General features: G+C 35.0%; 1 protein-coding gene across 4 annotated transcripts in view; it reads left to right on the forward strand.

Moving 5' to 3' along the window:
- The first annotated feature begins 234 nt into the window (after positions 1-234).
- LOC114263167 (vacuolar protein sorting-associated protein 52 A) overlaps positions 235-25,552 on the forward strand; it is a 43,304-nt gene continuing 17,986 nt past the window's right edge. For 2 of the 4 annotated variants that reach the window (XM_082906446.1, XM_082906447.1), the window contains exons 1-15: positions 256-461; positions 1,830-1,891; positions 2,121-2,151; positions 4,931-4,988; positions 6,197-6,292; positions 6,873-6,974; positions 9,109-9,192; positions 10,883-10,963; positions 12,433-12,576; positions 14,159-14,250; positions 15,914-15,995; positions 22,059-22,241; positions 23,974-24,089; positions 24,213-24,271; positions 25,327-25,427. In XM_082906446.1, coding sequence (XP_082762572.1) covers positions 6,948-6,974; positions 9,109-9,192; positions 10,883-10,963; positions 12,433-12,576; positions 14,159-14,250; positions 15,914-15,995; positions 22,059-22,241; positions 23,974-24,089; positions 24,213-24,271; positions 25,327-25,427 — 969 coding nt within the window. In that variant the 5' untranslated portion in view covers positions 256-461; positions 1,830-1,891; positions 2,121-2,151; ... (1 more) ...; positions 6,197-6,292; positions 6,873-6,947. Of the gene's footprint in view, positions 462-1,829; positions 1,892-2,056; positions 2,152-4,930; positions 4,989-6,196; positions 6,293-6,872; positions 6,975-9,108; positions 9,193-10,882; positions 10,964-12,432; positions 12,577-14,158; positions 14,251-15,913; positions 15,996-22,058; positions 22,242-23,973; positions 24,090-24,212; positions 24,272-25,326; positions 25,428-25,552 lie in introns of all 4 variants that reach the window. The other 2 variants (XM_082906445.1, XM_082906444.1) reach the window with 2 other exon arrangements.

Genomic DNA, 25,552 nt, shown 5'->3' on the forward strand with positions numbered 1-25,552 from the left:
TTTAACAATCCCCTTACTATCAATCCCCTCACCAACAAAACAAACACAATTTTACTAATCCCTTCACTATGAAAACAAACACAATTTTACTAATCCCCTCATTATCAACCCCCCTCACTAGTAATCCCAACCATTCTACCTATGAAAATAAACGGGCCTTAGGACCATATGGACCACACGATTACAAAATATAATTTATTGGCCGATCCCTCTAAACTTTATATTATTATTTAATTTTAAAATTGTTTTTCATGTGGTAGTTGGATTTATGGGAAAAATGGCATTTTACTAGTAATTTAAATTTCTATTCCTTTCTCTGCAACACTTTGCCGTCACCGGTCAGCGGCATCGGCAGCAAAGAGCATCTCCTCGAGCGGCGAGCCTGCGAGTAGTGAGCACCGGGACTAGTGATCTCCTGGACGATAAAATCTCATTCATAATCTGATTTCTCTGATCTCACGGTACTCTCTCTGTGATCTCATTCTCATCCCTCTTTATATATATCTCAGCCTCCCCACACGGTCACTCCTGCCAATCTTCATATGGATACTGATTGCATTTGCTAATAATACTATTAATTGTATTTGGTTGTATTGAATTCAGAATTTATTGACATTCATGATAATTGTTTTGCTGCTGAATGCTGATGATACAGATTATGGAAGTTTTTTCATTATTATTTAATTTTGGGGGGAAAAATGTCCTACATTTCCTATAAAATTTCTATCAAGTCCTGTCAACACTGTGTTTAGAGGGTTCAGTCATTCATGTGTTAATGACTGGATGAAAATTTTATAGGTAAAGTAGGACTTATTGGGAATTAGTAGATTTTCCCCATCTTCATTAGTCCTTTTTTATTTTATGTGAAAACTGTAGTATGAGTTTGATTTTCTGGTTGTATATGCTGAATAATGCTCATAGTGTTTTTCTATTTGATTTTCTGTTTAATGTCAATGGTGTAATCCGCCAACTCAAAAGCATCTGATCTGAATATATCAACCAAACCGCCTGTTTTTCGTGAACTGCCGTTTTGGCTGTGGTTGACAAAAAATAATCTGTCATTCGTGGTTTGGTTTACAGTTTTTCTTTACTCCACTCCACGCTGACCTGTGCACAACCTACTTGCTTGTGCCTTCTCATATGAATGTCCCAAAATGTATGGTCCATAACTCTGTGCATAATCCACCACAACAGCCTTCTAATTCCTAACCAAACTGAAAATAGCTAGAAATGATGCTACTCCTAATGACATTTGTGCCTCCAAAATTTTACCCTTTATCCATTTCCATGGATATGCTAGTTTTTATTTTATTTTTATGCATATGAGCCCTAGAAATGGTTGAATCATGAAAAAGTGTATAGCGCATCTATCCTTCACACACACACACACACGCATATATATATAGAGAGAGATGCATTGCTCTGCCTGTAGATGAATCTTATATATCATAACAAATTTGCTTAAAAACAATTATTTTATGAGTTTAAAGCAATAGTTGGGGAATCCTAACACCCTTTGAAATGAATCCAAACCTGAAAATGAATATTGGTTTTTTTTTTAATTTTAATTTTTAAGTTTTTTTTTTTAATTATAATTGATGGAGTTGCAATATGTTAATCTACTGAAGTATAGAACTGATTTTCAATCAATTCCAATTCTACGCAACCAAATGCTTAGTGTAATTGGAATATGAATTTCTTTTGCACTTCGATTTATGATTGTTGCTTCTTGTTTGTTGAATGCATACAGAGAATGCACACAATTTACTCCTCTCATATTCTGATATGTTTTCCTCTCTGTCCTCCTGTTTGTCTCTCTATGTCTATAGGTATACCTATTGAACATTTGGATTTGTTGAACAAGATGGTGGAGGTTGCAACAACTAAACTGGTAAAGTGTTTAACCTTTCTAGTGCATCATATGAATTCATACATGAGTACTGGTAGCACAATACAAATGTCAAAATATCACCTTTTTTCTCAGCCTCCTGTTTAGGCTCACTCTTTATTCTCTTGCTTTTTATTTACATACATACATGCCTAATTATGTGTGTAGGGTCAGTCATTTGGTGGAACAAATGATTCCCAGAAATCTGTGTTTGATTTGGTAGACTTTGCAGGGGATTTAACTGTTGAGGAGGACACAAACAGGTATGATTCTTCCCTATGGCAATGCAAGCACAAAATTAAGGATTTTTGTCCTTCGGTCACTAAATAAATCATCTTGCGCCAAAAGTATTTGCTTATATATACATATATAAATTATGCAATGGGGAGGAAGTATGCAGGTTCTTCAAATCCTGAGGACAAATGCTCTGTGGATTGTGGACGTAATGTATCGTAGTTATTTGTTTGTTTGTTTGTTGTTAGCCAAAGTGTATATTAATTGAAGGTTGAACCATGTGGTGCTGTGATACAATGAAGAATAATCTAGAACTTCACCAATTCGGTACCTTATTAGTTTGTAAAAGTCTGGAATCTGATAGAGTATTATGTATTTTGATTACGTTGTCTTGAGTTTGGAAAGAGGATCATGGATCATGTATGTTGATTCCATTGTTTGGAATCAGAAATAGTAAACTACTACTTGAAGACTAATTAGCTTTGCTTTATCTAATGTCATCTTATGTAATATGACAAGGTTTTCACCTTTTTTTTCCTTTGGTTTTTCTTTCTCTTTCCTTCTATTTTGGAAGGAAGGGAGGGATTGGTGGCTGGGCTGAAATTACCAATTACACTAGATAAATTATACTATATTGTGATTGATTTTATGAGGTAGGATTTGTGGAAATATATTATTGTAGATACTGCTATATGATCTCTGTTCTTAATTGATCTGAAAGTCAACATTTTAAATGGCTGGAAATGGGAATTTGACTTTCAATGTTCAGCAAATTCGGGTGTCCCCAGAGCAGGCTATTCATGAAATTCTTAGATGATCTTTCAATAGAGTTATTAGGAAATAAAACTAGCTACCAAGAAATATGCTTCTCCTGGGATCCTCATTTGGCAGACATATGCTTTTGGATATTGGAGCTTAACCACAGGTCTTCAACCATTGCTTATTTACTGGAGAACAACCAATTCCCTGCCCTACCAGTTTTTGGTCAAACAAACAAGTAGTTTTGTCAGTTTAAGAGAGTTGAGTCATAAGAATTGTTGCCTTTTGCTTTCTATTGGGGCTTGTGACAAGAATGGATTGGGGAGCTTCATTCAATCGTTTTGAAGACTCTTGTATAACTTTACTAGTAGTTTTTATTCTAATAAGATTCTGGAAGCGTTTTCTGATCACGCCAAATTAGCTTGATAGTATTTTCTGATTCAAGGCACTATGCTTCTTGAGCAAATGAGTTATAGGTTTTATATAAAGTGATCTGCCCTTTTCCTTTTTTATTATGGATTACCAGAGGTATATGTTTTCAGGAAAGGCAAAAGTTATAAGGGGATCCTCTATAATGTGCCACATATTTTGGAGCTAATGTAGACAATATACCAATTTCTCTAAATAAATTATTGGTGATGCAGATGTGGTGTTTATTTTTGACCCATCCTTTGTGGATTGTGTCCTCTTTGTTGTTTCTGCCTCTAATTTACTGTATTTGGCACATAAGAGTGTTAGAGTCAATCAATCAGTATCCTTATGGTGGTTTTTGAAAAAAATAAAAATAAGAAGAAAAAAAGCAATCGAAGCCCTCTCTTCTCATGCATAACAGTGACAGAATGTTGTTTATTTTTGAAATTTCATGTTATTTTTTTCTTTTCCAAATATTTTAATTGAGGAAGCACTATAAAGTTTTTATTATTTTATTTATTTTTTAAAAGAAGCTTTTCCTTGTGTGGCATTGGTGTTCTTAGTTTTCTATATGATTTTATTTTTTATTTTTATTTATTTTTTGATTGGCACTGGGGTGTATGGATCAAAGCCCTACTAATCTCCAGGGGTGCCTAGGGGAGAGTCATGGGCCTGAAATGGGGTCTGTATTAGTTGAGGATTAAGATTTAAGACTCTAGGGGTTCAAGTCAATTTGAAATTTCATTTGATAGTGATGTTAGAGGTCATTTAATTTTAAAGAAGGTGGTTTAGGTGTACTGGTAATGTTGAAATTTTCACTTTCACTAATGATAAAGGTGGTTGGCAAGTAAATGTACAGTTTTGTATAATTGGTTTTGAAGGTGAGAGAATTGGCTGGTGTAGGTGTGAAGGTGTGAGAGAAGAGAAATGAATTCACAGGGTTTCATGAGGAATGCAAGGATAAGAATAATAAGGGTAGGGGGAAATTATCATCTAGGTGGAAAGGGAATTGAAAAGGCTTCAATGTTCAGTTATTTATGATGTACAAAAGGAGAGTGAGCCTATAGTGGACAATGTGAGGACAAGAACAAGGTCAGTTGTCAGATGGAGCACTCCCATCTGGGGGGGGTGATTTTATCTAAGAAAACTATTAGTGCTTTGTCATATTCATGGAAGAATTCAGGAGGCAATTCAAGGAGAAGCATTTGGAAATCACATCTATTTTTGCTATCGCTAAAGCAGTGGAGAAAAATGGAAATCGCTGTCAGTAGTTGATAAAGCACCTTATGTGATGTTGGAAAGATATTGAAGAATTTCAGTTATTGGGCGTGGATGGTTTTTGTGGCTTGTAGTAGGAATGGTGGGTTTTTCTTTCATATTTTTTCTTCTTTTTCTCTTTTCCTTTGATTGTATAAGTGTTGTGCCCCCTTGGCACATTATCTGATACAATTTTATGTCTTGACAGTCAAAAAAAAGAAAAAAGAAACAATTGCTGCTTGTGTTATGCAGCATCCATCTTCGTGTTCTTAACCTGACATAATCGTCCTTCCATTTTTAATTACTACTTAATCCAACATTTGTGGGCCAATTTTATTAATGTTAGGCATCCTAAATTGATATTTGATTGTGTTGTTACAGTGGTGATATATCACTTGAAGGACTAGGGCAAGAGCTAGAAGAATGTAAAAATGATGATGTAAGTGAAGTATTATTTTCTTTTTCAGTCGCTGTTGCATGCTTATCTTGTTGATACTTTTTCAGTTTGTTCTTATTTTTAACTCTATTCCCATTCCTTTTGTAGTTTTCCATTCGTACTCCTAATTTTTGTTCCTCTTAAAAAAAAGTACAAAGGTTGTTTTTGGGTCTAAACTTAAGATTGCATATTCAGCTAAAAAAAAGAAAGAATAGAGTCTAGTCTTATATCTAGGTCATGTTACTATTGGTGAGAAGCTATCTTACCTGAACTTTTTCCCTTACCCCGAGGTGCCCATTTCAGCCCTTTATGACATCTGTATGGGTGGAAAATATGATACCTCAATGTAATAAATGGAAGGAAGAGAAGAAAGAAAGAAAGAAAGAAAGAAAGCAAGCAAGCAAAGGATGGATGGAACAAAAATAACTATGTTTTGTGAAAGTTGACATTTCCAGTGCCTGGAGCCTTTGCTGGTGGTGGAAGTGGTCACTAAAAGTAAAACGGAATGCTAGTGTTGTTTGCTCTCCTGTTTTGGTTTTGGAGGTGGTAGCCTGCATTTAACTGAAATTAATGCCCTTGACAGTGCCAAATAACAAAATAGGATTGATGTAGCTGCCCTGATTCCTAAATAGTTGGGATAATGTTTTGTTGAGTTGATCAGATGTAGCGTTCACATTCTTCAATGGGTTTTGTAGGCAGTTTTGGCATTTTTTGAATTCCCTTCTTATATATAGTCACAATTTTCACTAAAGTTGATATGATCTTTATTATTAGGATTGCTGGATGGCTTCTTTGCTTCTATAAACTTCTGCTGGTCATGACCTTATATATGTTAGATAGTTTGATATACATTGTTGGGCACATTTTCTAACAGCTTAGGCCTTTGGAAAAATTAGTGACCTAACACGGTATTAGAGAACCTTCTGGAAAAAAAAAAACACGGTATTAGAGCTCAGGTTTAGAGAGGTCTTGGGTTCAAGTCTCGTTGTTGGCATTTCGTATTCTTTCCCCATTTGGTTTCTTCTTCTCAGTTTGCTTCTCCTTTTGTTTGTCTCTCCATGTGTGAGACGGGGTTGCACGTAAGGGAGGGTGTTATATAGCTTGATATACATAGTTGGGACCATTTCCTAACAACTTAAGCATTTGGGAAAGTTGGTTACTTAATAATTAAAGGAAGTAATTTATTTCTATTTCAATTATTTGTCTTACAGGTTGTTGCAAACATACTGTCTAAAGGTACGAAATTGCGGGAATATACGAAGGGTGTTGAAAACAATTTATGGCAAGTTGAATTGGAGTCGATTCAGGTTGGTGATAAGATTACAGATTTCATCTTGGGAACCAACGGTTTTGGTATAAAAATTTAGCTGTTTTTTCTTGTAAACTTGAGCTTTCATCTATGGGAAAACTGTAAATTAAATCTTTTCTTTTCTCAATCACACTACCATGGTGCTTGTTGTAAATTAATTCTTGTTGCTTTGTTAACAACAAATTCTTTAATCCTGATGCCAAGTGGCTATCTGTTTCAAAATTTGCTGTTACTATATCAGAAAATAAGCTTCTTGACCACCTTCCACTTGGCAGATACTATGCAAATTTTTAATGTAGCATGCCAATGTTATAACCTCAACAAACTCTTCTTGTCACACCGCATGGACTCCCATTTTTTTTTACTGTTTGAGAAAAATTGCCTCAGTTTTGCAGAAAAAAATTGTTATTTTTTTGCTATTTGTTACATCAGTATCATAGTCTAAAAATGAAGTGCAATTTCATTTGAATTTCATTTGAGACAGTTGGGCAAGCTCTTTAATTGTATCTTGGTATCTCTTTCTTCTTTCCATTACTGTAGAATATCTTTATACTTAGTGCTTTCCGTTTCCATATCAGGATTATATAAAAGAAAGTGATAATCTGCTCTCGCTTCATGATCAGATTCATGATTGTGACAGCATCTTGTCACAAATGGAAACTCTACTAAGTGGATTTCAGGTACCTTAACTCATCTTATAGTCATTTACATAGTGACTGGTTCTTTACTATTCCTAACGATAATAAACATGCAATTTGAATTGTTGGACTTCATATATTTGAATAGGAATTTCTCAATGTTCTTGCTGGAAAAAGAAACAATTACCTTGTTTGGTTTATGATTGATTTTCTGAAAATTGAGTTTTTTTTTTTGTTTTTTTAGTGAATTTTTAAATATTTTAAGCAATTGTTTTTTACTTTTTAGATGCGCATAACTTAGATGCACCTAAAAAGTAAAATATTTGTAAAATATATTTTAAAAAATCAATAAATAACAAGAATACGAAATTGTGTTGAATTTTTGTATTTTTTTTTTTGCATTTTTGGCGTTTAGTCAATTTTTAAAGATTTTTTTCACAAATATTATACTTTTTAAGTGCATTTAGATTATGTGCATCAAAAAAGTAAAAAAATTTCTTAAAATATTAAAAAAATTTACTAAAAATAAAAAAAAAACATAGAAAACAAAAAACTCAATTTTCAGAAAACCAGTGTAAACTGCTGGCGGTCCCTCTTTTGAGACCTATGCTTGATTATTTTGTCTTTAGGATACCATCCAAAAATCATAAGCTGTGATATTTCTGAAGTTTCACTATATGATAACAACTGATGAATAAAAATTCAATTAAGATTGAAAAGAAAACCCATCAGTTATTATTATTATTATTATTATTATTATTATTATTATTATTATTATTATTATTACGATTATTACAAAAAAAGACAGATAACAATGTAGTGCATACATATACCCACAGATAGTAGATATACAGCCCAATTTATTTTTTCCTTCTCAGTACTTTTAAAGATGGAAAGTAAGTTTTTTTTTTTTTAATGAATAATTAGTTATATTTATATTATGGGGCATTTATTCATAAATCCCTCTTCACCTATTTATGTTCCACTTAGTCAAAATTATTTTCTTATGTTTATGCGTGACATAGTTACTAAAATACCCCTAACAATAATATTTACATTAACAGTGTGAATGTTCCTTGATGTGAACGTTCACACTGTCAATGTGAACATTCACACGTCAATTTGAACATTCACACTGTAAAATATGAATTTTCACATCACCAAATTGCTAAGCATTTAAAAAATATTTGTAAGGGTAAAATTGTTCATAAAATACCTTAAATATTAGAATTAGGATTTGGTGGATTAAATGTCTAAAATAATAGGACTAATTTGAATACAAGAATATTTTATGGACTAATTGGAATACAAGTACTTGAAAAAGGATTTCATAATAAATCCCCTTTATATTGTATTATATATAGTGTTTCTCATGTACAACAAACAGCTTATCTCCTTTCAAAGTTACAAATTATTTGTGATATTGCTGCATTTAAACCTTTATGCATTATATCCTAGACTGCTAGTTCCATTTCCAGTTTACTTGATGGATGGGGAACATTCTTTTCCTGCTTTTATTGCTTTAGATTTGTTGCTTTCTCTCACTGTTATATATCAATATTAAGCTCTTTTTTTTGTTCTAAGCTGTCAATTCTGTGGTACTTGTTTATGCATGCTGGGAAGGGCAAGTCAGCATCCTTGTCTACTTAAGTAGATGATTTATTGAGGTATTAATAATTTGCAATTGTCGCAGGGCAACTCAAAGACACAGAAGGCAATACATTTATTTCAAAACAGTGTTATTGATGGCTGATACCTTACTAACAATAGGAAGCCAGGGGAAAAAAGAAAATTCAACCACACTAAATTTCTTTGCTCCAGGGGTTCACCAGATGAACTGCCCCTAGCAAATCTTTAATTTCTAACATGTGGCCCATGATAGCCTTACTTGCTTAAGCATATCATGCCCACAGAGTATGTGGACTAAATGGTTCTATGGATCTAAATTATTCTAAGGAAAAAATGACTAATGACTGGACAGAAAATTTGGAACACCTTTGTTTCCCCCTTTCTTTTTTGGTAATCTGCTGGCTTTTATTATTCATTTTATTTTATTTTTGGTTCATTCACAGGGAATGAGAATGTTTCCATTTTTACTCTCTCTCTGTTGCTTACTCTTTGTTACCTTAAATCTTGTGTCATCAAAATTACTAATATTCCAGAGAATATGTGCTAGGCTGAGATTGGCTCTATAAGTTCAGACATAAAAGTTCTTCAGGAGAAGTCGATGGATATGGGACTGAAGTTGAAAAATCGCAAGGTACACTTTTATTATAAGCTCTGTATATTGTTCCAGAAATCATGTTTATATTAATAAATTATAGTTTAAGAAGCCGCATTAATTGGCTCTTTATTTATTTGCTTTTATATATTATAGAATGTGCTCATCATCTTGTAATGCATTCATTCAAAGAACTGATGTCATTCAGTTGGATTTGCATTATGCTGAATTCATGAAGAAACAGCTCTTATCGAAAGGCACGTAAAGAAGTGGATATTGTTATGTTCCTTGAAGGTCAATGTGCCTTGTAAAGGATATTGTTATCTTAAAGAAGTGGCAATAGTTTCTCTCTCTAGTGCAATGTAGGGTTAGTGGGTCTTGTCCTATTTATGCTTACATTCCTTTTGTGGTTAAATTGTAAGTGTCATCATGAAAGAAGTGGCAATATTTCGTGGCTTCAGGTTCTGCAGCATACGTATGAGTAGTTATTATACAGTTGGTGCCTTGTGCTCAGCAACCTGGGGCCACACTCACTTGCTCAAGGAAAATACTAAAGTTTTCTATTTTATCTTTAATGTAATATGTTTTTTGTTGTGTGTTCTGGAGTACTCTTGGACCGCAATCAGAGATATCATGTCACTAATTTAGGTTCTTGATGTGTTATTAGGGTGCAATAGTGGGAAACTTATGTTCTATTAGTTACACTTCTTGGACATAGAAACCTAGTAGGGCATGCCCAACGCATGTTTAGACATGTGTCCAAATATGTCTTATTATGTTTTTGTTCTTTTTAAATCAGATACTCTCTAGTGCTCTTTTGGTTCAAGGTGGTTTGGACTAAAAAGGTCCAATTTTGTAGGTTTTTGGTCCAAAATTTTGTCCCAAATCAAAATGAAACCACTTAGAGCCCAACTATGTTTTTTAGTCATTAAAAGTCTAGTAAAATAATGGTTTGGCCTGAGATCACTTCGTACTGATAATTCACTTGGCTTATTTTTCTTTGGCTTTCTCAAGTACCATTTGAACTCCATCTAGCAGTATATATCCATATCTGTTAGTTCAACAACCTTCATTTTACTATTCTACTACGAAGCATGGACACTCCAAAATCGGTGCCGCAGTGGTGTCCGACACGGGGACACGCCGGGGACACATATTTAATTTAATGATTTTTTTGTAAGGGATACGGCGCGGACACGCGTGTCCATATCGGGACATGGCAGGGCTTACCTTTTTTTTTTATTTTTTTTCTTCTTTTGCCTCTCTTATTTAGTGTTTTTGTGAAGAATATTGTTGGATGTTAAATGTTTTTCCCTTCTCGTCTTTGTTCTTGTTATCGTTTATTATGACTTTTTTTGTGAATGGATGATCTATTAATTTGTTTAAATGTAGTGGTTATATTTATTGAATTAAAAGTTATTATGTTAGTGTCTGTTAATTTTGATTTAGGATGAATGTAATATGAATCTACATAACACATAAAAATATGTAAAAATAAAAATAAAAAACTTCACCATGTCTCCTGCCGTGTCTGTGTCCTCATTTTTTGAAAATTGCCGTGTCCCGTGTCGGTGTCCTTGTCCGTGTCCGTGCTTCATAGCTATTCTATTATTGTCTTTTTCTTTTATTATTTTTTAAATATTGATTTTCTAATTTTTTCCAATCTTCTCGATTCTTTACTTTTTGTTTGAATGATAATTTCTAGAAGTTGGTTTATGTTGTCTAACAGGTGGCAGAATCAAAACTGGCAAAATTTGTTGAAGATATTATTGTCCCACCAAGGATGATCGACATAATTGTAGATGGAGAGGTACTTATGATTTTACTGATTCATATGCACTTTCTTTCGGAAAAAGAATTTATATTGTTAATGTTGCGGTGGTGTAGGGCCAGAAAGACGGAAATGGCACAAGAACACAACTAGGGCTTTCAGACAAGAAGAATAGAAGAAAGAATAATGAAGAAGAAGAACAATAAATGGAAATTACACTTCCAAAATGACTCTCAATATTCAACAATTAATCATCAAAGTCTAGGTATACAGACAATTACATAAGATGCCATATATTCAGAGGCATAAGCACCATCTAATTAGGTAACTCATAAATAGGAAACTGTAGAATTAGAAACTACCGGTAAAGATAAAAAAATCTTATTCAATCAAAATTCCTAATAATACTAAAATTTAACAATTCTTCAAATAATTGTCATCCCATGCCTTTGTGATGCCTATCATCATGCGGCCTCTTTCACAAGTATGCCTTGGAGATCTTTGAAATCAAGTGTATATACATGGAAAATAATTCAATATAGCAAATAAAGTTCTCATACTGTTCCTCTCGTTGGCAGATTATTGAAGCTTTAATCATAAATAAAAGAATTACACAATATGTAAGATACAGCAACACACATTTTCCTAGTCCGCTCCATCTAAAAAAGAAAAAAAAGAGAGGGTAAATTACACTTTTTACCCTCCAAGTTTCATTCAAAATTTACTTTGGGCCCTCATTGTCTAATTGCAACAATCAAATCCTCAGACTTCAAGTCGTATTTCACTGTAGTCCTCTCATCACTCACCATTAAAAAAACTGGACAGAAAGCTCATGTGATGGCCACGTGAGCGTGAGCATGCTTTAAGGGCATTAAAGGAAAAAATTATGAAAAATATACACTTTCACCCTTCTACTTTCACTCAATTCCACTTCAGTTCATTTTTCATTTAAAAGTGGGGGAGCAAAGTGAAATTCAAAATGAAAAATCCAGGGGGAAAAGTGAAACTTACCCAAAAAGAAAATAAAAAACCATTACCTACTGCTGGTCGACATTAAGTACATGTATCTAGATCTCCTACATGACTCACCATGGTATTTCCACATGAGGCTGCCATTCTCCATGAAGAAGCCATCCTCCGTGAGGCAGCCATCCCTCTATAAGGCAATTCATTCTTCATGAGGCAACTCTTAGGTCTCTCACTCAGTGCACTCAGAACACTCTCTCAGCTCAGCTGTGAACCTCGCCACCCTGAGTGCACATCTCCTAGTCCTAATACTTCACTAAAGGGCACCCTTATGCTGCTAACCAACTCAACTCGAGGGAGGGGCACACACTTGTCCATTTATGTGGAATTGTTTCTTGATTTAGCTTTGCTAGATATGCTTGTAGTTTTCCTGAAGTGTACAGTACATGTTGCTGATGATTTGGCCATTAAAGGTGGAATTATTGTGTTTCTGATGTTTTCATTAAAGCTACTAACCTAACTGCTTTGGAATTCATCTTTAGGTTAATGATGAATATATGAGAACTCTTGAGAATCTGAGTAAGAAGCTGAAGTTTGTTGAAGCGGATGTCATGGTTAAAACTTCAAAAGCTCTAAGAGATGTTCAGCCTGAACTAGAAAGACTTCGGCAGAAAGCAGTCTCAAAGGTTGTTGAGTATATGAAGTAAAGTAACATGTGCATTGATAACTATAATTATTTAGATATGTGTGCAACTTTATGTTTGACCTTCATATTATCATGAATCTTATATTTCTTTTTAGATGATGTGCTTTTAATACCTCTCCCTAAGTAACACAGATACGAACACTGGATACAAATATGACACAATACGGACATGCCAACATGACAATTTAAAAAAAGATCAGGTCACAACAACACAGACAGAGACATGACCCCAAATAAATATTTATGTATATGCATAATACATGTAAATAGTAACTACATTTGTTTTACTATACAAACTCATTTATATTTTATTATCAAGAAAGATCTGAGTGATCAGTGCAATCATGTTGAACTTACAGCCTTGATGTTTCTTTTTTAATAAATTTTTTCTTTTTTTAATTTTTTGGTAGATGAACTAAAGTTAATTTCCCTGTTTTTGATGAGACTAGATTCATTAAGGATGATCTGCAGCCTGGATGTTTTGCGGATGCAATCCGAATGATGTAGTTAGAATTAGTATGGTGATTATGTTTTAGTATCATAAAAGTTAGTTGTGTCTTTTATTCTATAAACATGTGGTTAGGCCCTTCTAGTATTCAGATTATGATATTTTTTTTATATTGAATATTTTGGAGCTTGAGAGCTGTTGTATCCCAATTTGGGACTTTCTCTCTCTAATGAAATCTCTTTCTTGATTTGGCACCATCACCAAATCCCCTGCAACGTCATCAATCCCTACACCAATTGCTACAAAAATCAAAGTAACACTCAATCAAAAGAAACTTGTGATTTAGAGTTTTAGGATGATGGGAATAAATAGAAAACGAAAACTTGTCTTTTTCAAAGTTCTCCTTAAAATGAGAAGTGACTATCAAAATCCAAAGATTATTTTCATCTTCGAATTTGATCTTGATTTATCTATCACATTTTACTAAAGGAAATTTGCTTATTCTATGAATGGTTTTCAGTACTGCAAGTTGTCATGAAAATTGATGTGGAACTTTCTAAACCAGTCCCTTCTCCACATCTTGATGTGGATCATGAGATGTACAAGGAAAATGAAATTATGGAGAAATCAGTTAATTATTGACGTGGAGGTACTATGGGGCTGGATAATTTATGTTATTTTGGAATCTTAAAGTACTTTTTTAAGATTTAGGTTAGAATATTATTTTTATATGTTTTTTGTTTCTGGATTATTTTGGTAATTTTGGTTTATTTAACCTTGTATTACTTGATGTTGGAGTAATCTTGTCAAGTAAGTCGTTCCCTTTTATTTATTTTTTATCAGCATCAAAAAAGTTTGTCTCATGATTTGACAAATTGGACCAGACTATTAATATTGTTCTAGGAGTTACTTCTATAGCTCTATTCACTGAGAGCAGCAGAGCCATAATTTTCTTGCTGGCAATTTTAAAATTCAGATATCTTTATCTGATGATGATTTTCATGTTAGTCTTGCATAGGGTGCTAAACATTTGTTGTCCATTAATATATACTAATTGCTTTTCTGTAATATGAAATAATTTCCCCCCCTTTATGTCCCTTTTCCTGGTCTTTAGGTGTTTGAGTTCATCGTTCAGAAGCTTTATGCATTGAGAAAACCCAAAACAAATATCCAGATACTTCAACAGAGTGTTCTTCTAAAATATATGTAAGTGGTCTCTGTGCCCTCACAATGGTGCTTATATCATTTGGAGATGTGGTTTGCATATTATTTAATTTTCTTTGATTAATATTACATTCATTGGCCATTAGGGGGCTATGTTTTCATTGATAATATGTTTTTTCAATGCTATTGCTTCTATTTTGTTATTTGACTTAGTTCTGGTACATTTATTGTATGCGATCTAGTCAGAAATTTACGATGTCATTCATGATGTCAATTCATCATGAGTCAATGACTTGGTTGTTTATTGGAATTAAGTTTACTAGCTATTAAGTTCCTATTATTTGGAACTGGTGTATTGGGCCCAGTGGCAATATGGGAACTATTGTGGAGCGGAAGTTAGTGTTTGAATCCCATAAAAAAATGTTACTGTTAGTACTTGAGAGCTCGATGTCTTGTTTGTATATTCTTTGCTGATTTCCTTCTCTTTGCATCTTCTTCTTTGCTGATTTTTTCTTTTATCTGCTTTTGTTTTGCTAATCTTATTTCATCTTCCATTGCTGTTCTTCTGTTACTTCTATTCAAGTTTTAGTTTCTTCCATTATCATTTCATTTTTTTTCTGTACTTCGAGTTTCCTTTTCTTTTTCATTCCTACATCGTGTTCTTTTGCTCTTCTTCAAGTTTTAGTATTTTCATTGTCGCTTCATCTTCTTCGGGTTTCGTTTTCTTTTCTATTGCTCCTACTTCACTCTTTCAAGCTGCTGCTTCTTCCTTTGCTGTGCTACAGTGGGAGGAGAAAAACTTTTATTCAACAGAAATGAGGATTGCATCCAAAATTTGTCTTTTCTGTCAAAGGAGCCTCCAACAATCCTCCTCAAACGGAGAGCCAAGACTTTTGGTAACAACTTATAAATACAACCCACCAGGTTCATAGATCAAATATTTTTCAATTGAGGCTCCTACACCATCCAAATTGCTGAAATATTCTTGACCCCCAAACCCTAATAAAACAAATAAATATGACTTGCAGTATAGTAAATTCGAATCAATATAAATTAGGACTTAACTCAATATGTTGGGTGCTTCCCATTGGACCAAAAAGCTTTTGCAGTTGTCATGGGGTCTGCACATTTTGGTTTGGGTTCTTGAAGCCTGTGAAATTTGTTTAGGCACTATTAGCTATGGTGAAATCAAGTTTATTTTAGCTCCTGGTTTATCATGTTCATGAGCCAGTTTGGGCCAAGTAGAAGGCTTGAGCACAGCTCATGAACATCATAGAAAATTGTGATCTACAGTTATAATCTAACTTGGACATGCTAGGATGTAAGTGTCACATTTATATTATTATTGTGTGCAAGTGAGGGTAATTCTATTTCCATACCACACTTCATCTTAGTGCACACCATTTCTGCCATTTGATATCAACTTCCGAACAAAGATCAATTGTTTGGATAAAGTTGATATCATCTTTGTTTGGAAGTTGATATTCAAGCAATACAAACGGTGTGTACTGAGAAAAAGTGTGGTGAATAAAGTACCTTGCAAGGGGAAAACTTATTTAATTTTGTCATTGCAGCTGTATTTTGTTTTCTTTCTGACCAATTTTAACTTTGTCAGTGGGAATGCCTTAAGGTTACATGTTGGCTCTTTTAATATCTGGATGAATTAGCATTGGAGTAAATCAGTGTGAGATTACTTGATGTGTAGGTATGTTATTTCCTTTCTCAAGGAGCACGGAAAGGAGGTGTATGTTGAGGTTCGTGCAGCATATATTGACACAATGAACAAGGTAAATGCATGGGAATCATTTTAAAACTTCTAATTAAGATTTACATGCTTAAGAGTGAATTACATTTTTTCATGTCTCTGAGGAGCTGGGAGTGTTCATATTGTCTTTTATGAATGACCATAAAGTACTCCCTGCCAATTTCATAATGAATGTTGTAATATGTTATAGTTTTTCTATTTTAATGGAGGCACCTTATGCTGGGTTGGAGGCATGGGCAGACAATACAAATTTCAAGGGAAGATTAAAACTGTAGGAAACTTATGTTGAGACTGTTAATAGTCACATTCATTGCTGGGATGAGGTGTCAAGCCCTTGGATGTCCACTGAACTCTTCTTGATGAGGTGGCAACATGTAGACCTCTCCACTAGTTACTTCATTAATCTCTTAGTCCTTATATTAGGTTAGTTATTTATACAATTAGGAGGGGTCAATATGTCCCAACGTAATTAAGGCCATGTTTGGTTGGAGGTAGTAGTGTAACTTAGTGGCATACTATTCTAATGGGACTAGTCAAGTGTATGACTGGTGTCTCACTTGTCCAGTTCATTGCGAAGCCCTAGTCCCCCAGTCCTGGATAAAACTTGCACATGCAAGACTGGAACTCAAGTCCTGGCTTAGTGGGAATGGACATTGGGACTAGGTGGGTCAACAATGCATGGGGTATTACATTAGAGGATCTAGAGAGAGAATGAGAGTCTACAGCAGGAGAGCTTCAGAATTACGAATTGAATATAAACTTACCATTATCCAAGTGGTAGTGAGTCCAGAGGGGGTTTAGTGGAGATCATTGAGAGGAATCGAATGAGAAGCTTTTCTTTGAAGATAGGTTTGGGGGTTGTCTTTTGGGCAATGTAAGCTTTGCAGCGGGTTTGGAGTTGGCCCAGCAATCGATTTTTCTTCAGCTAGTATAGTTGTAGTTCAGCAATTTTTTGTCTTCAGAAATTGAGCAACAAGAATGGTGTCTTTGTCGAGATGTCAAATGGGAGGCTGGAAAAAAAAAAACATAACATTATAATTCCGGCAGGGGTTGATGGTCAAGGGTGGACGGCAATGGCTAAGATGTTTGAAAGAATTATCCATGGAGATACCAAGGTTAAGGAGGATGAAAGAGAGATGAGGACTAAAGATGGAGGAGGAAAGCATCGAAGTGATCATGATTTATCAAGGAATTTCAGAGGAGACACACAAGTGAATCTGGCCAATCATCAGAAAACAGGGGCAAACAGGGGAGTTTCGTATGCAGATGTGCTCAAGTCTAAATCAGCTATCTTGGGAAGGTGTAGCTCTTTTCTTGAGTTGCGTAAGGTGGTGGTATGCACTAGAACTGATTTCTTCAATGAATGGGCACAGATTGAGAAAGAACTAAACAGTTCTTTTAAAGCTTCTATTGCTCTTAGGCCTTTTCAATTAAACCGAGCTCTGTTTTTTGCAAATAGCATTGAGTAGGCTGCTGACTATGGTGGTTAGGGATTGTGTTACTTTGATAAGGGCATTGCAGTGAAGTTGGAAAGTTGGTAAGATGAGTTGCACAGTAGGCCCAATGTCATTGCTTCAAGTGGAGGATGGGTCTCTGTTTGTGACTTGCCCTTCAATCTCTGGAATGACATGGCTTTTGAAAGGATTGGGAAGATGTGTGGTGGTCTAATTGATGTGGATTGTGGAACCAAGTCTTTTGGGAATCTCTTTGAGACGAGGTTGAAAGTCAGAGGTTTTGATAATGGGTTTTTACCAGCTACCATTGAGGATTTGCCGCCATTGTAAGAAGATGGGAGGACCGTAGGCAATGGAATTTCTGACTAGATTTTTCAGTCGGTTCCAGCGCTGGAGAAAGGGGAGGTGAGGAGTCAGTTGGGCAGATAGAATGAGGTGAGAGACAACGGTGGGGGAAGAAGAGTAAGGGTCGAAGTGGGTAGTCAGATTGGTTTTTTTTAATTACGATGGGCCTAGACAAAGAGTGGGCTCAACCCAAGTGGCCCAGCTTTTATTGAGGGCCCAAGGGACTTTATTCTTAATCCGATGGAGGATTCGGGGCTGGGTTTGGGTAGATCACCTGGTTCCAATCCTTTGGCCTCATGAATTAGAGATCTCGAGTTTGATGTTAAAGACGGGGTTCGAAGGAGCTATGCAAATGAGGAGAGGCGACGACTCCCATTTTGCGAAGCGACAGTGTCAATCAATCTCGCTCAAGGTTTTCCGACGCTTATTCATGATGCTCTCACTACGGAGGAAACACAGTTAGGGTTGGCAGATACTATGGATAGATTAGGTGGGGATTTTTAGGGATTAAATGTGATACCAGAGGTTGTGGATGACAAGTTTCTAGAAGTCAATAGTGCTTTGGAAAATCTGATTCATGATGTGGAAGAGGGTTGTTTTGAAGCTCATGAGGTGTTGCAAGCTCTGGAGGATTATGGAACATCTGAGAGCGCGGATTCACAATTGTGATTGAGGGGTTGCCCATTAAAATGGGGACCAATGCCTCTCAAATTTGAGAACACGTGGCTAGAGCATCAATCTTTTAAACGAAATTTTGAGGAATGGTGGTCTAATGCTAGTTGTCATGGATGGGAAGGTTTTAAAGTTATGAGAAAATTGAAGATGGTCAAGGAAAACGTGAAGTGCTGGAATAAGGAGGTTTTTGGGAATTTGGAGATTTCAAAAAAGGAGGTTGATGTGCAGAATCGAAGAAGTAGATGCCTTGGAGTTGCAGGGGGGTTTAGTTGAGTCATTAAGAAGTGAAAGGTTTGAGTTGAGATTGAAATTGGAAGAGTTGGTGTTTAGGGAGCAAATTTTTTGGGCTCAAAAGGCAAAGGTCAAATGGTTGAAGGAAGGGGATGTCAATTCAAAATTTTTTCACAAGGTTGTAGATATAAAAAGAAAGAAGAAGTTTATAAACAAATTAGAAGTGAGCCAGGGGTAGTTGAGGAGAGGGAGAATCATATTGTTAGTGGAATTTATGACTTTTATTCTAAGTTTTATTTGAAGGAGGGGATGAATAGACCGGGGGTTGTAGGACTTGAATGGGGACCTGTTGATCAGGCAATTGCAGTGTGGCCTGAAAGGCAATTTGACGAAATGGAAATCCGAGAGGCAATCTTTGATCGTGAAAGGGACAAAGCTCCAGGTTTGGATGGCTTCTCCATGGCCGTTTTTCAGGACGGTTGAGAGGTAGTGAAAAGGGATTTGTTGAGAGTTTTTTTGAAATTTCATGAGTTAGGGGTTGTTAATTTGAGCTCAAATGCTACATTCATCTGTTTAATCCCTAAGAAAGTGAATGCAGTAAGAATTGGAGATTTTAGACCCATCGGCTTGGTTACATCACTTTATAAGATTTTGGGAAAGGTTTTATCGAAACGGCTAAGGACATCTTTGGAGGAGATTGTGTCTATGGCGCAAGGGGCTTTCGTGAAAGGAAGACAAATTTTAGATGTAGCCTTAGTGGCAAATGAGGTGGTGGAGGAATATAGAAGTCTAGGAAATGAGGTACTTATTTTCAAGGTGGATTTTGAGAAAGCATATGACCACGTGGATTTACAGTTTTTGGATTTTGTAATAGGCAGGTAGGGTTACAGTGAGCCGTGGCGATCTTGGATTAAGGGATGTTTGTCGACATGTAATATGTCAGTTATAGTTAATGGCAAACCAGGGTAATGTTTTTTGGCTTTGTGAGGGATACGACGAGGGGATCTAGTATCCCCGTTTCTTTTTTATTTTGGTGGCTGATGTGTTGGGAAGCATGGTTGATAGAGCTAGAGAAGTAGGTCTTTTTACAAGAATAGAGGTTGGGAGGGATAGAGTGTGACACATTTGCAACATGCAGATGATCCCATATTTTTCTCTTCAGGGGAGGAAAGACAGATTGTTAATCTTTATTCGATTTTGAGACTTCTTGGGATAATTTCAAGGCTTAAGGTCAATTTGGAGAAAAGTAGTGTGGTTGGCATTAATATGCAGCAAGACCAGCTTTAGAATAGGGTGGCACTTTTAAGATGTGGTATCGAGACATTTTCATTCAAGTATTTGGGTCTTCCATTGGGAGGTAATCCTAGATGTGAATCTTTTTGAAATCTAGAAGGGGAAAAGATTGGTAAGAGGTTGGAAAGGTGGAGTAAGTCTTTACTGTTACATGGGGGTAGATATACCTTGGTTAAGACTGTTTTGAGTGGTATTCTTATTTATTTCTTATCTTTGTTCAAGATTCTAGTGAAGGTGGCATGGTCATTAGAAAAGTTGATGATGGGTTTTCTTTAGGAAGGCAAGGATGAGGGGAAGAAGGATCACTTGGTTAATTGGGATTTAGTTTCGTTGCCTAAGGAGAAGGGGAGTTTGGCTATTGGTAACATTGTGGCTAGGAACATTGCTCTTCTTGGGAAATGGTTATGGAGATTTCCAATTGAGAGTGATTCACTATGGCATTCAATTATTAGAAGCAATTATGGGACTCATGACAATGGTAAGGATTCATAGGTGGATCTGAGTTGGAAATCAATTTATCAAATCTACACATTTTGGTCTTGTTATCTTTCTGTAAGGGTGGGCAATGGGGAACTCGTTCAATTTTGGGAGGATGTTTGGACGGGTCAATTTTCTTTTGTTTCAGATTTTCCATATCTTTATAGAGTGGCTTGGTCTCATAATTCTTCTATTACTTCCATGGCTTGCCTCACTTTTGGCTCAAATATCTTGGAATTTTGATTTTTCTAGGAATCTTAATGACAGGGACGCTTAACAGCTGACTACTTTGTTGCCCAGAATTGATCGTTTTTCTTTAGCTCCTCTTTTGGAGGGTAAGAGGGTTTGGGCTCCACGCATCCGGTATATTTTCTTATAAGTCTTTTTTTGATAAAATTATCAATAATCCTCATGTTCCTTAGTTTTTTTTTTTTTTTGCAAAAGAATTTGGAAGGCTTGTGTTCCTCTAAATGCGAAGGCGTTCATGTGGGCCTTGGTTCATAAAGGCATCCTGACAAATGATACAATCAGATACATTGCAGAAATGGAGGCCTAAATGTTTTTTGAATCTTCAGTGGTGCATTTTGTGTTGTAAGAATGGGGAATCCTTGGATCAATTATTTTTGCATTGCTCAATTGCTTTGAATTTATGGCACAAATTGTTTCTTTGGAGGAATGTTATGTGGGTGGCACCAAAAGGTAGTGCGCATATGCTCCTTGTTGATTTCTGTGCTTTCGGAGGATTGAAGAGAGCCAAAGTGCTATGATCTTGTGCTATCTTTGCAACTTTTTAGGTTCTATGGTTGGAAAGAAATGCTTGGTTCGAAGATAAATTTCGGGAAGTGAACTATTTGTGGGATAAAGTTTGTCACTTAACTTCTTTTTGGGCTTCGGGGTGACTTAAGTGGAGGAGTGCGTCTGGAGTACTGTGCGATAAACGAGTACCCATTAGACTAAAAGGGAAGTTCTATGGAACAAATATTAGACCAGCAATGTTGTATGGGACAGAATGTTGGGCAACTAAGAAATAACATGTAGATAAGATGAGTGTTGCCGAGATGAGAATACTAAGGTGGATGTGTGGCAAGACTAGAAAAGACAGAGTCAAGAATGAGTATATTCGAGAATGGGTAGGAGTAGTATCGATAGAAGACAAGTTGAGAGAGAATAAATTGAGATGGTTTGGTTATATACAACAGAGACTAACAGAGGCAGTGGTGAAGCGATGTGATACAGTGATGGTAAATGGTAATGTTAGGGGAAGGGATAGACCTAGATTGACGTGGACTAGTATAGTAAATAGAGATATGAATCTCCTTAATTTGACTAACGAAATGGCCTTAGAGTCGAGTGGAGAAGAAAGATTCATGTAGCCGACCGCATTTGATGGGATTTAAGGCTTGGTTTGGTTTAGTTATGTTCCTTGTATTTCATTTTCCTTTTGTAAGAGGATGCCTTATCCTCACTCCCTTTTTTGATTTACCAACAAAATCTTTTGTTATTGATCAAAAAAAAAAAAAAAAAAAAAAAAAAAAAAATTACATTAGAGGATCTGGTTAGAGGAAATTATGCCATCATTTGTTCTAATTTACTACTTGTTTTATCTGCAGGTTTTAAGTGCACATTTACGTGCTTATATTCAAGCACTGGAGAAATTGCAATTGGATATAGTAACATCTAGTGATATGATAGGTGTTGAAGCCAGAAGTACAGGTTTTTTTTCAAGAGGAAGAGAATCTCTGAAGAACCGGTCTGCTGTTTTTGCTCTGGGAGAGAGGATAAACATCCTAAAGGTTTTATACTGCTGCTAATGATATATATTTTTGTTATGTTTCTGAAAACATTTTTACAATGTAGACTCCAGTATTTTCTGGCTACCAATTCTCTTTTGATTGCTTTCAGTTTTTCCTTCTCCCAGTAACATTTTATTTTTCTTTGAAAGCAAATAAAGGAAAATCTTTTAAAGCAGAGATTATGATGAAAAACATAGATGGAAATACCAAAATTGTAGATATCTGTTCATCCATATATTTATGAACCACCCTTATAGTTCACAAGGCAATTTTTATATAGGTTCCATCCTTCGATTATGTGTACCAAGGAACAAAATTTCATTTCGTTTTCATCAAGTCGAAAAGTTTCTGTTTTCCTGGAAACCAACCCAACACATTAGTGAAATACCCAAATTTCAATATTTCTACCGAACTCACCAAAACAGTGAATTGTTTTGAGGCCTTGTAGGGTACATCCATTTGCTTCTTTATATTTGAAAAAATATTTGCGAACAAAAGAAAATCATAGATTTGTAGAGAACCCGCAAACATAGAGAGGAGAAGAGAAAAAGGAGATGATTAAGCCACTAATTCTCTTTAATTGTTATTATAAATACCATTTTTTGTAAAAATTTTCACTGGTATTTTTTCCTCTTATCCCTACCACTGGAAACTTGCATTGCTTAGGTTCTCTTTGACTGGTAAACCTCATTCCTCAAGTAACCCTTTATAGTTTTTATTTAAGAGCTTCTAGTTTCATTGACCTTATTGAACCTAATTTCCCAATGGACCTTCAACACCTTGGAAACCTTTTTGTTTATTGTTAATCTCCAAATGTTATTATTTTGGGTAAATTATGCAAATAGTCCTTGTAGTTTACCTGTTTTTTCATTTTGGTCCCCGTTGTTTCAATTTGATCAATTTTGCCCTTTAATTTTACGGATTGTGTCATATTAGTCCAATAAATAATGGCGGTTAAGTTTGATGGACGGAAAATCAAATGATGTTTCAATTTGGTCCCTGTAGTTTATAGAATGTGTCAATTTGGTTCCTAGGAAAATCAAAACAACAGGGACTAAATTGACACATCTTGTAAACTATATGGGCCGAATTGAAACATCATATGTTTATCCGTCCATCAAACTTAACAGCCGTTATTTATTGGACTAATATGACACAATCCGTAAAATTAAGGGGCAAAATTGAGCAAATTGAAATAATAGGGACCAAAATGAAAAAAGATAAATTGCAGGGACTACCGCTGTAATTTGTCCTATTATTTTTTTCCCGATAATTTTGTAAAACCTTCTATAGTTGGAACCATATGCACATTTAGCATTAATTTAACAATTATTGGTTTTGAAGTTACTTCTGCATTGCATACTTATGCCCCTTACGTAAAGAAATGTGTAGAGCTCAACATGTTCAATTATTTAATTAATAAGCTTGGATACATATATGTACGTTTTACTTTTTGTTTTCAAACATTTCCAAAGTTTTTTATCGTTTCCCTTATGTTTCCAAAATGTTTCTGTTGCGAAGCTTACTGAAACAACATTGTGATACAAATTATTGATCTTTGCTTGTTACCAAACTACTGACATGTGATTTGTTAAATAATAATAAAAAAGATATCCATTATAACTATGATTTGGAAGTTTGGACAGCTGCATTGTACTAAGAAAATTTCATGTATTTTATTATATTTTTTTATAGAGAAATTGGCTTCATTATTGAATATTTACTATATCAGGAAATTGATGAACCTGCATTGATTCCGCATATAGCTGAAGCTAGCTCCCACAAGTATCCTTATGAAGTCCTATTTAGGAGCTTGCACAAGCTGCTTATGGATACTGCTAGTTCTGAGTACATTTGTTTTCTTTGTCCCTCACATTGTATTTAAATTCTAGTCAATACTGAATTCACTGTATCAGTGATTTAATACACCAAATATATGCATATTGACTTTTTGCTTTTCTCATTATACAGGTATCTTTTTTGTGACGATTTCTTTGGGGAAGAATCCGTTTTTCATGAAATATTTGCAGGTACTGGTATATGCTATTAGCCATTTTCATTGATTGTATACAAAACTTGAAATATTCCCTAATAGCATTTCCTACAAATTTTGAGCAGCTGGCTTTCTGTGAGATGGATCTTGTTGCTTACAAATTGTCACATTCTCTACTTGAAATCTTCTTCTATACATCATGAGAAACCATTGCTAGATATGGAGAGCTTTCATCATCTTCATAGTTCTTGAATTTCAAGTCATTTTGCAATGACAATAGCAAACTTCCATTACCTTGATGAAATTTGGAACGATAAAATGTTTTTCTTATCAAAGAACAATGCTTTGGATATAATTATTGTATTTGCAGGCTAAGAATCACAAACACTTCTACGGTGAAGGCATGTCGTGTTGGACACCGACACTATGCAGAAGCTTCTAAAAGCGTGTCTGGCACTTCTTCAATGTGCCTTAATTAAAATTTTAAATTCATAATATTAGACACTTAGCGGACACTTAACTACACTTCTTGAACCCTCTGAACAGGATTTATGTGATGAATCTCTTTATAGTAACAATGTTTTAATGCAACTTTTGCACTTTAAATATGTTTTAAAACATTTATGATATGATTATATCACATGTATTTTATGTTCGGCAATTGTTTTGCATTATTGAGAATAAAATTATCACGTGAATGATTTCTTGATCTATATGGCTTTTAATTTTAGTTACTGTTTTGCTATTTTTTTTCCCCCCCTTTTCCAATTACCTTTGAATAAACTATTCACATATTTGACATATAGGGGCTATTTAGCATGCACTATATAAGTGCACTTATTTGGGTCACATCACCTTTTTACTTTTCTGCACATCTTTTCGTAAAAAGTCAAAAAATATACTCATTTAGATCATCCCAAATACCCCCATAATAAGTTTATAAAAATATAAAATTTTAATGTGTCCAAAGCATATTGTGTCTTGCATTTGTTGAAAATTATCATGTTGGCTTGGTTGTGCTACTTAGGTTGTAGAAAATATTTGGATGCATGATTATAGCTTGACATACGCTTTAACTTTGGTGTTGTCAAGGTCCAATTGCAGTAATTGATGAACACTTTAATTCAATCCTTCCAAATTGTTTTGATGCAATTGGTCTGATGCTTATGATTCGCATTATACACCATCATCAGGTAATTTTCTACATTTTGGTATTACTCTTTCAAGTTCCCTTAATATGTGTAGTTTTTCTCCATTAAATGCTGTATGAAGAGTGCTCGAATCATATGTATGTATGTGTATACACCTCTTCACCATG

This window comes from Camellia sinensis, chromosome 14 (genome assembly GCF_055761805.1).
Source record: "Camellia sinensis isolate YWXY chromosome 14, ASM5576180v1, whole genome shotgun sequence".
Lineage (NCBI taxonomy): Eukaryota > Viridiplantae > Streptophyta > Magnoliopsida > Ericales > Theaceae > Camellia > Camellia sinensis.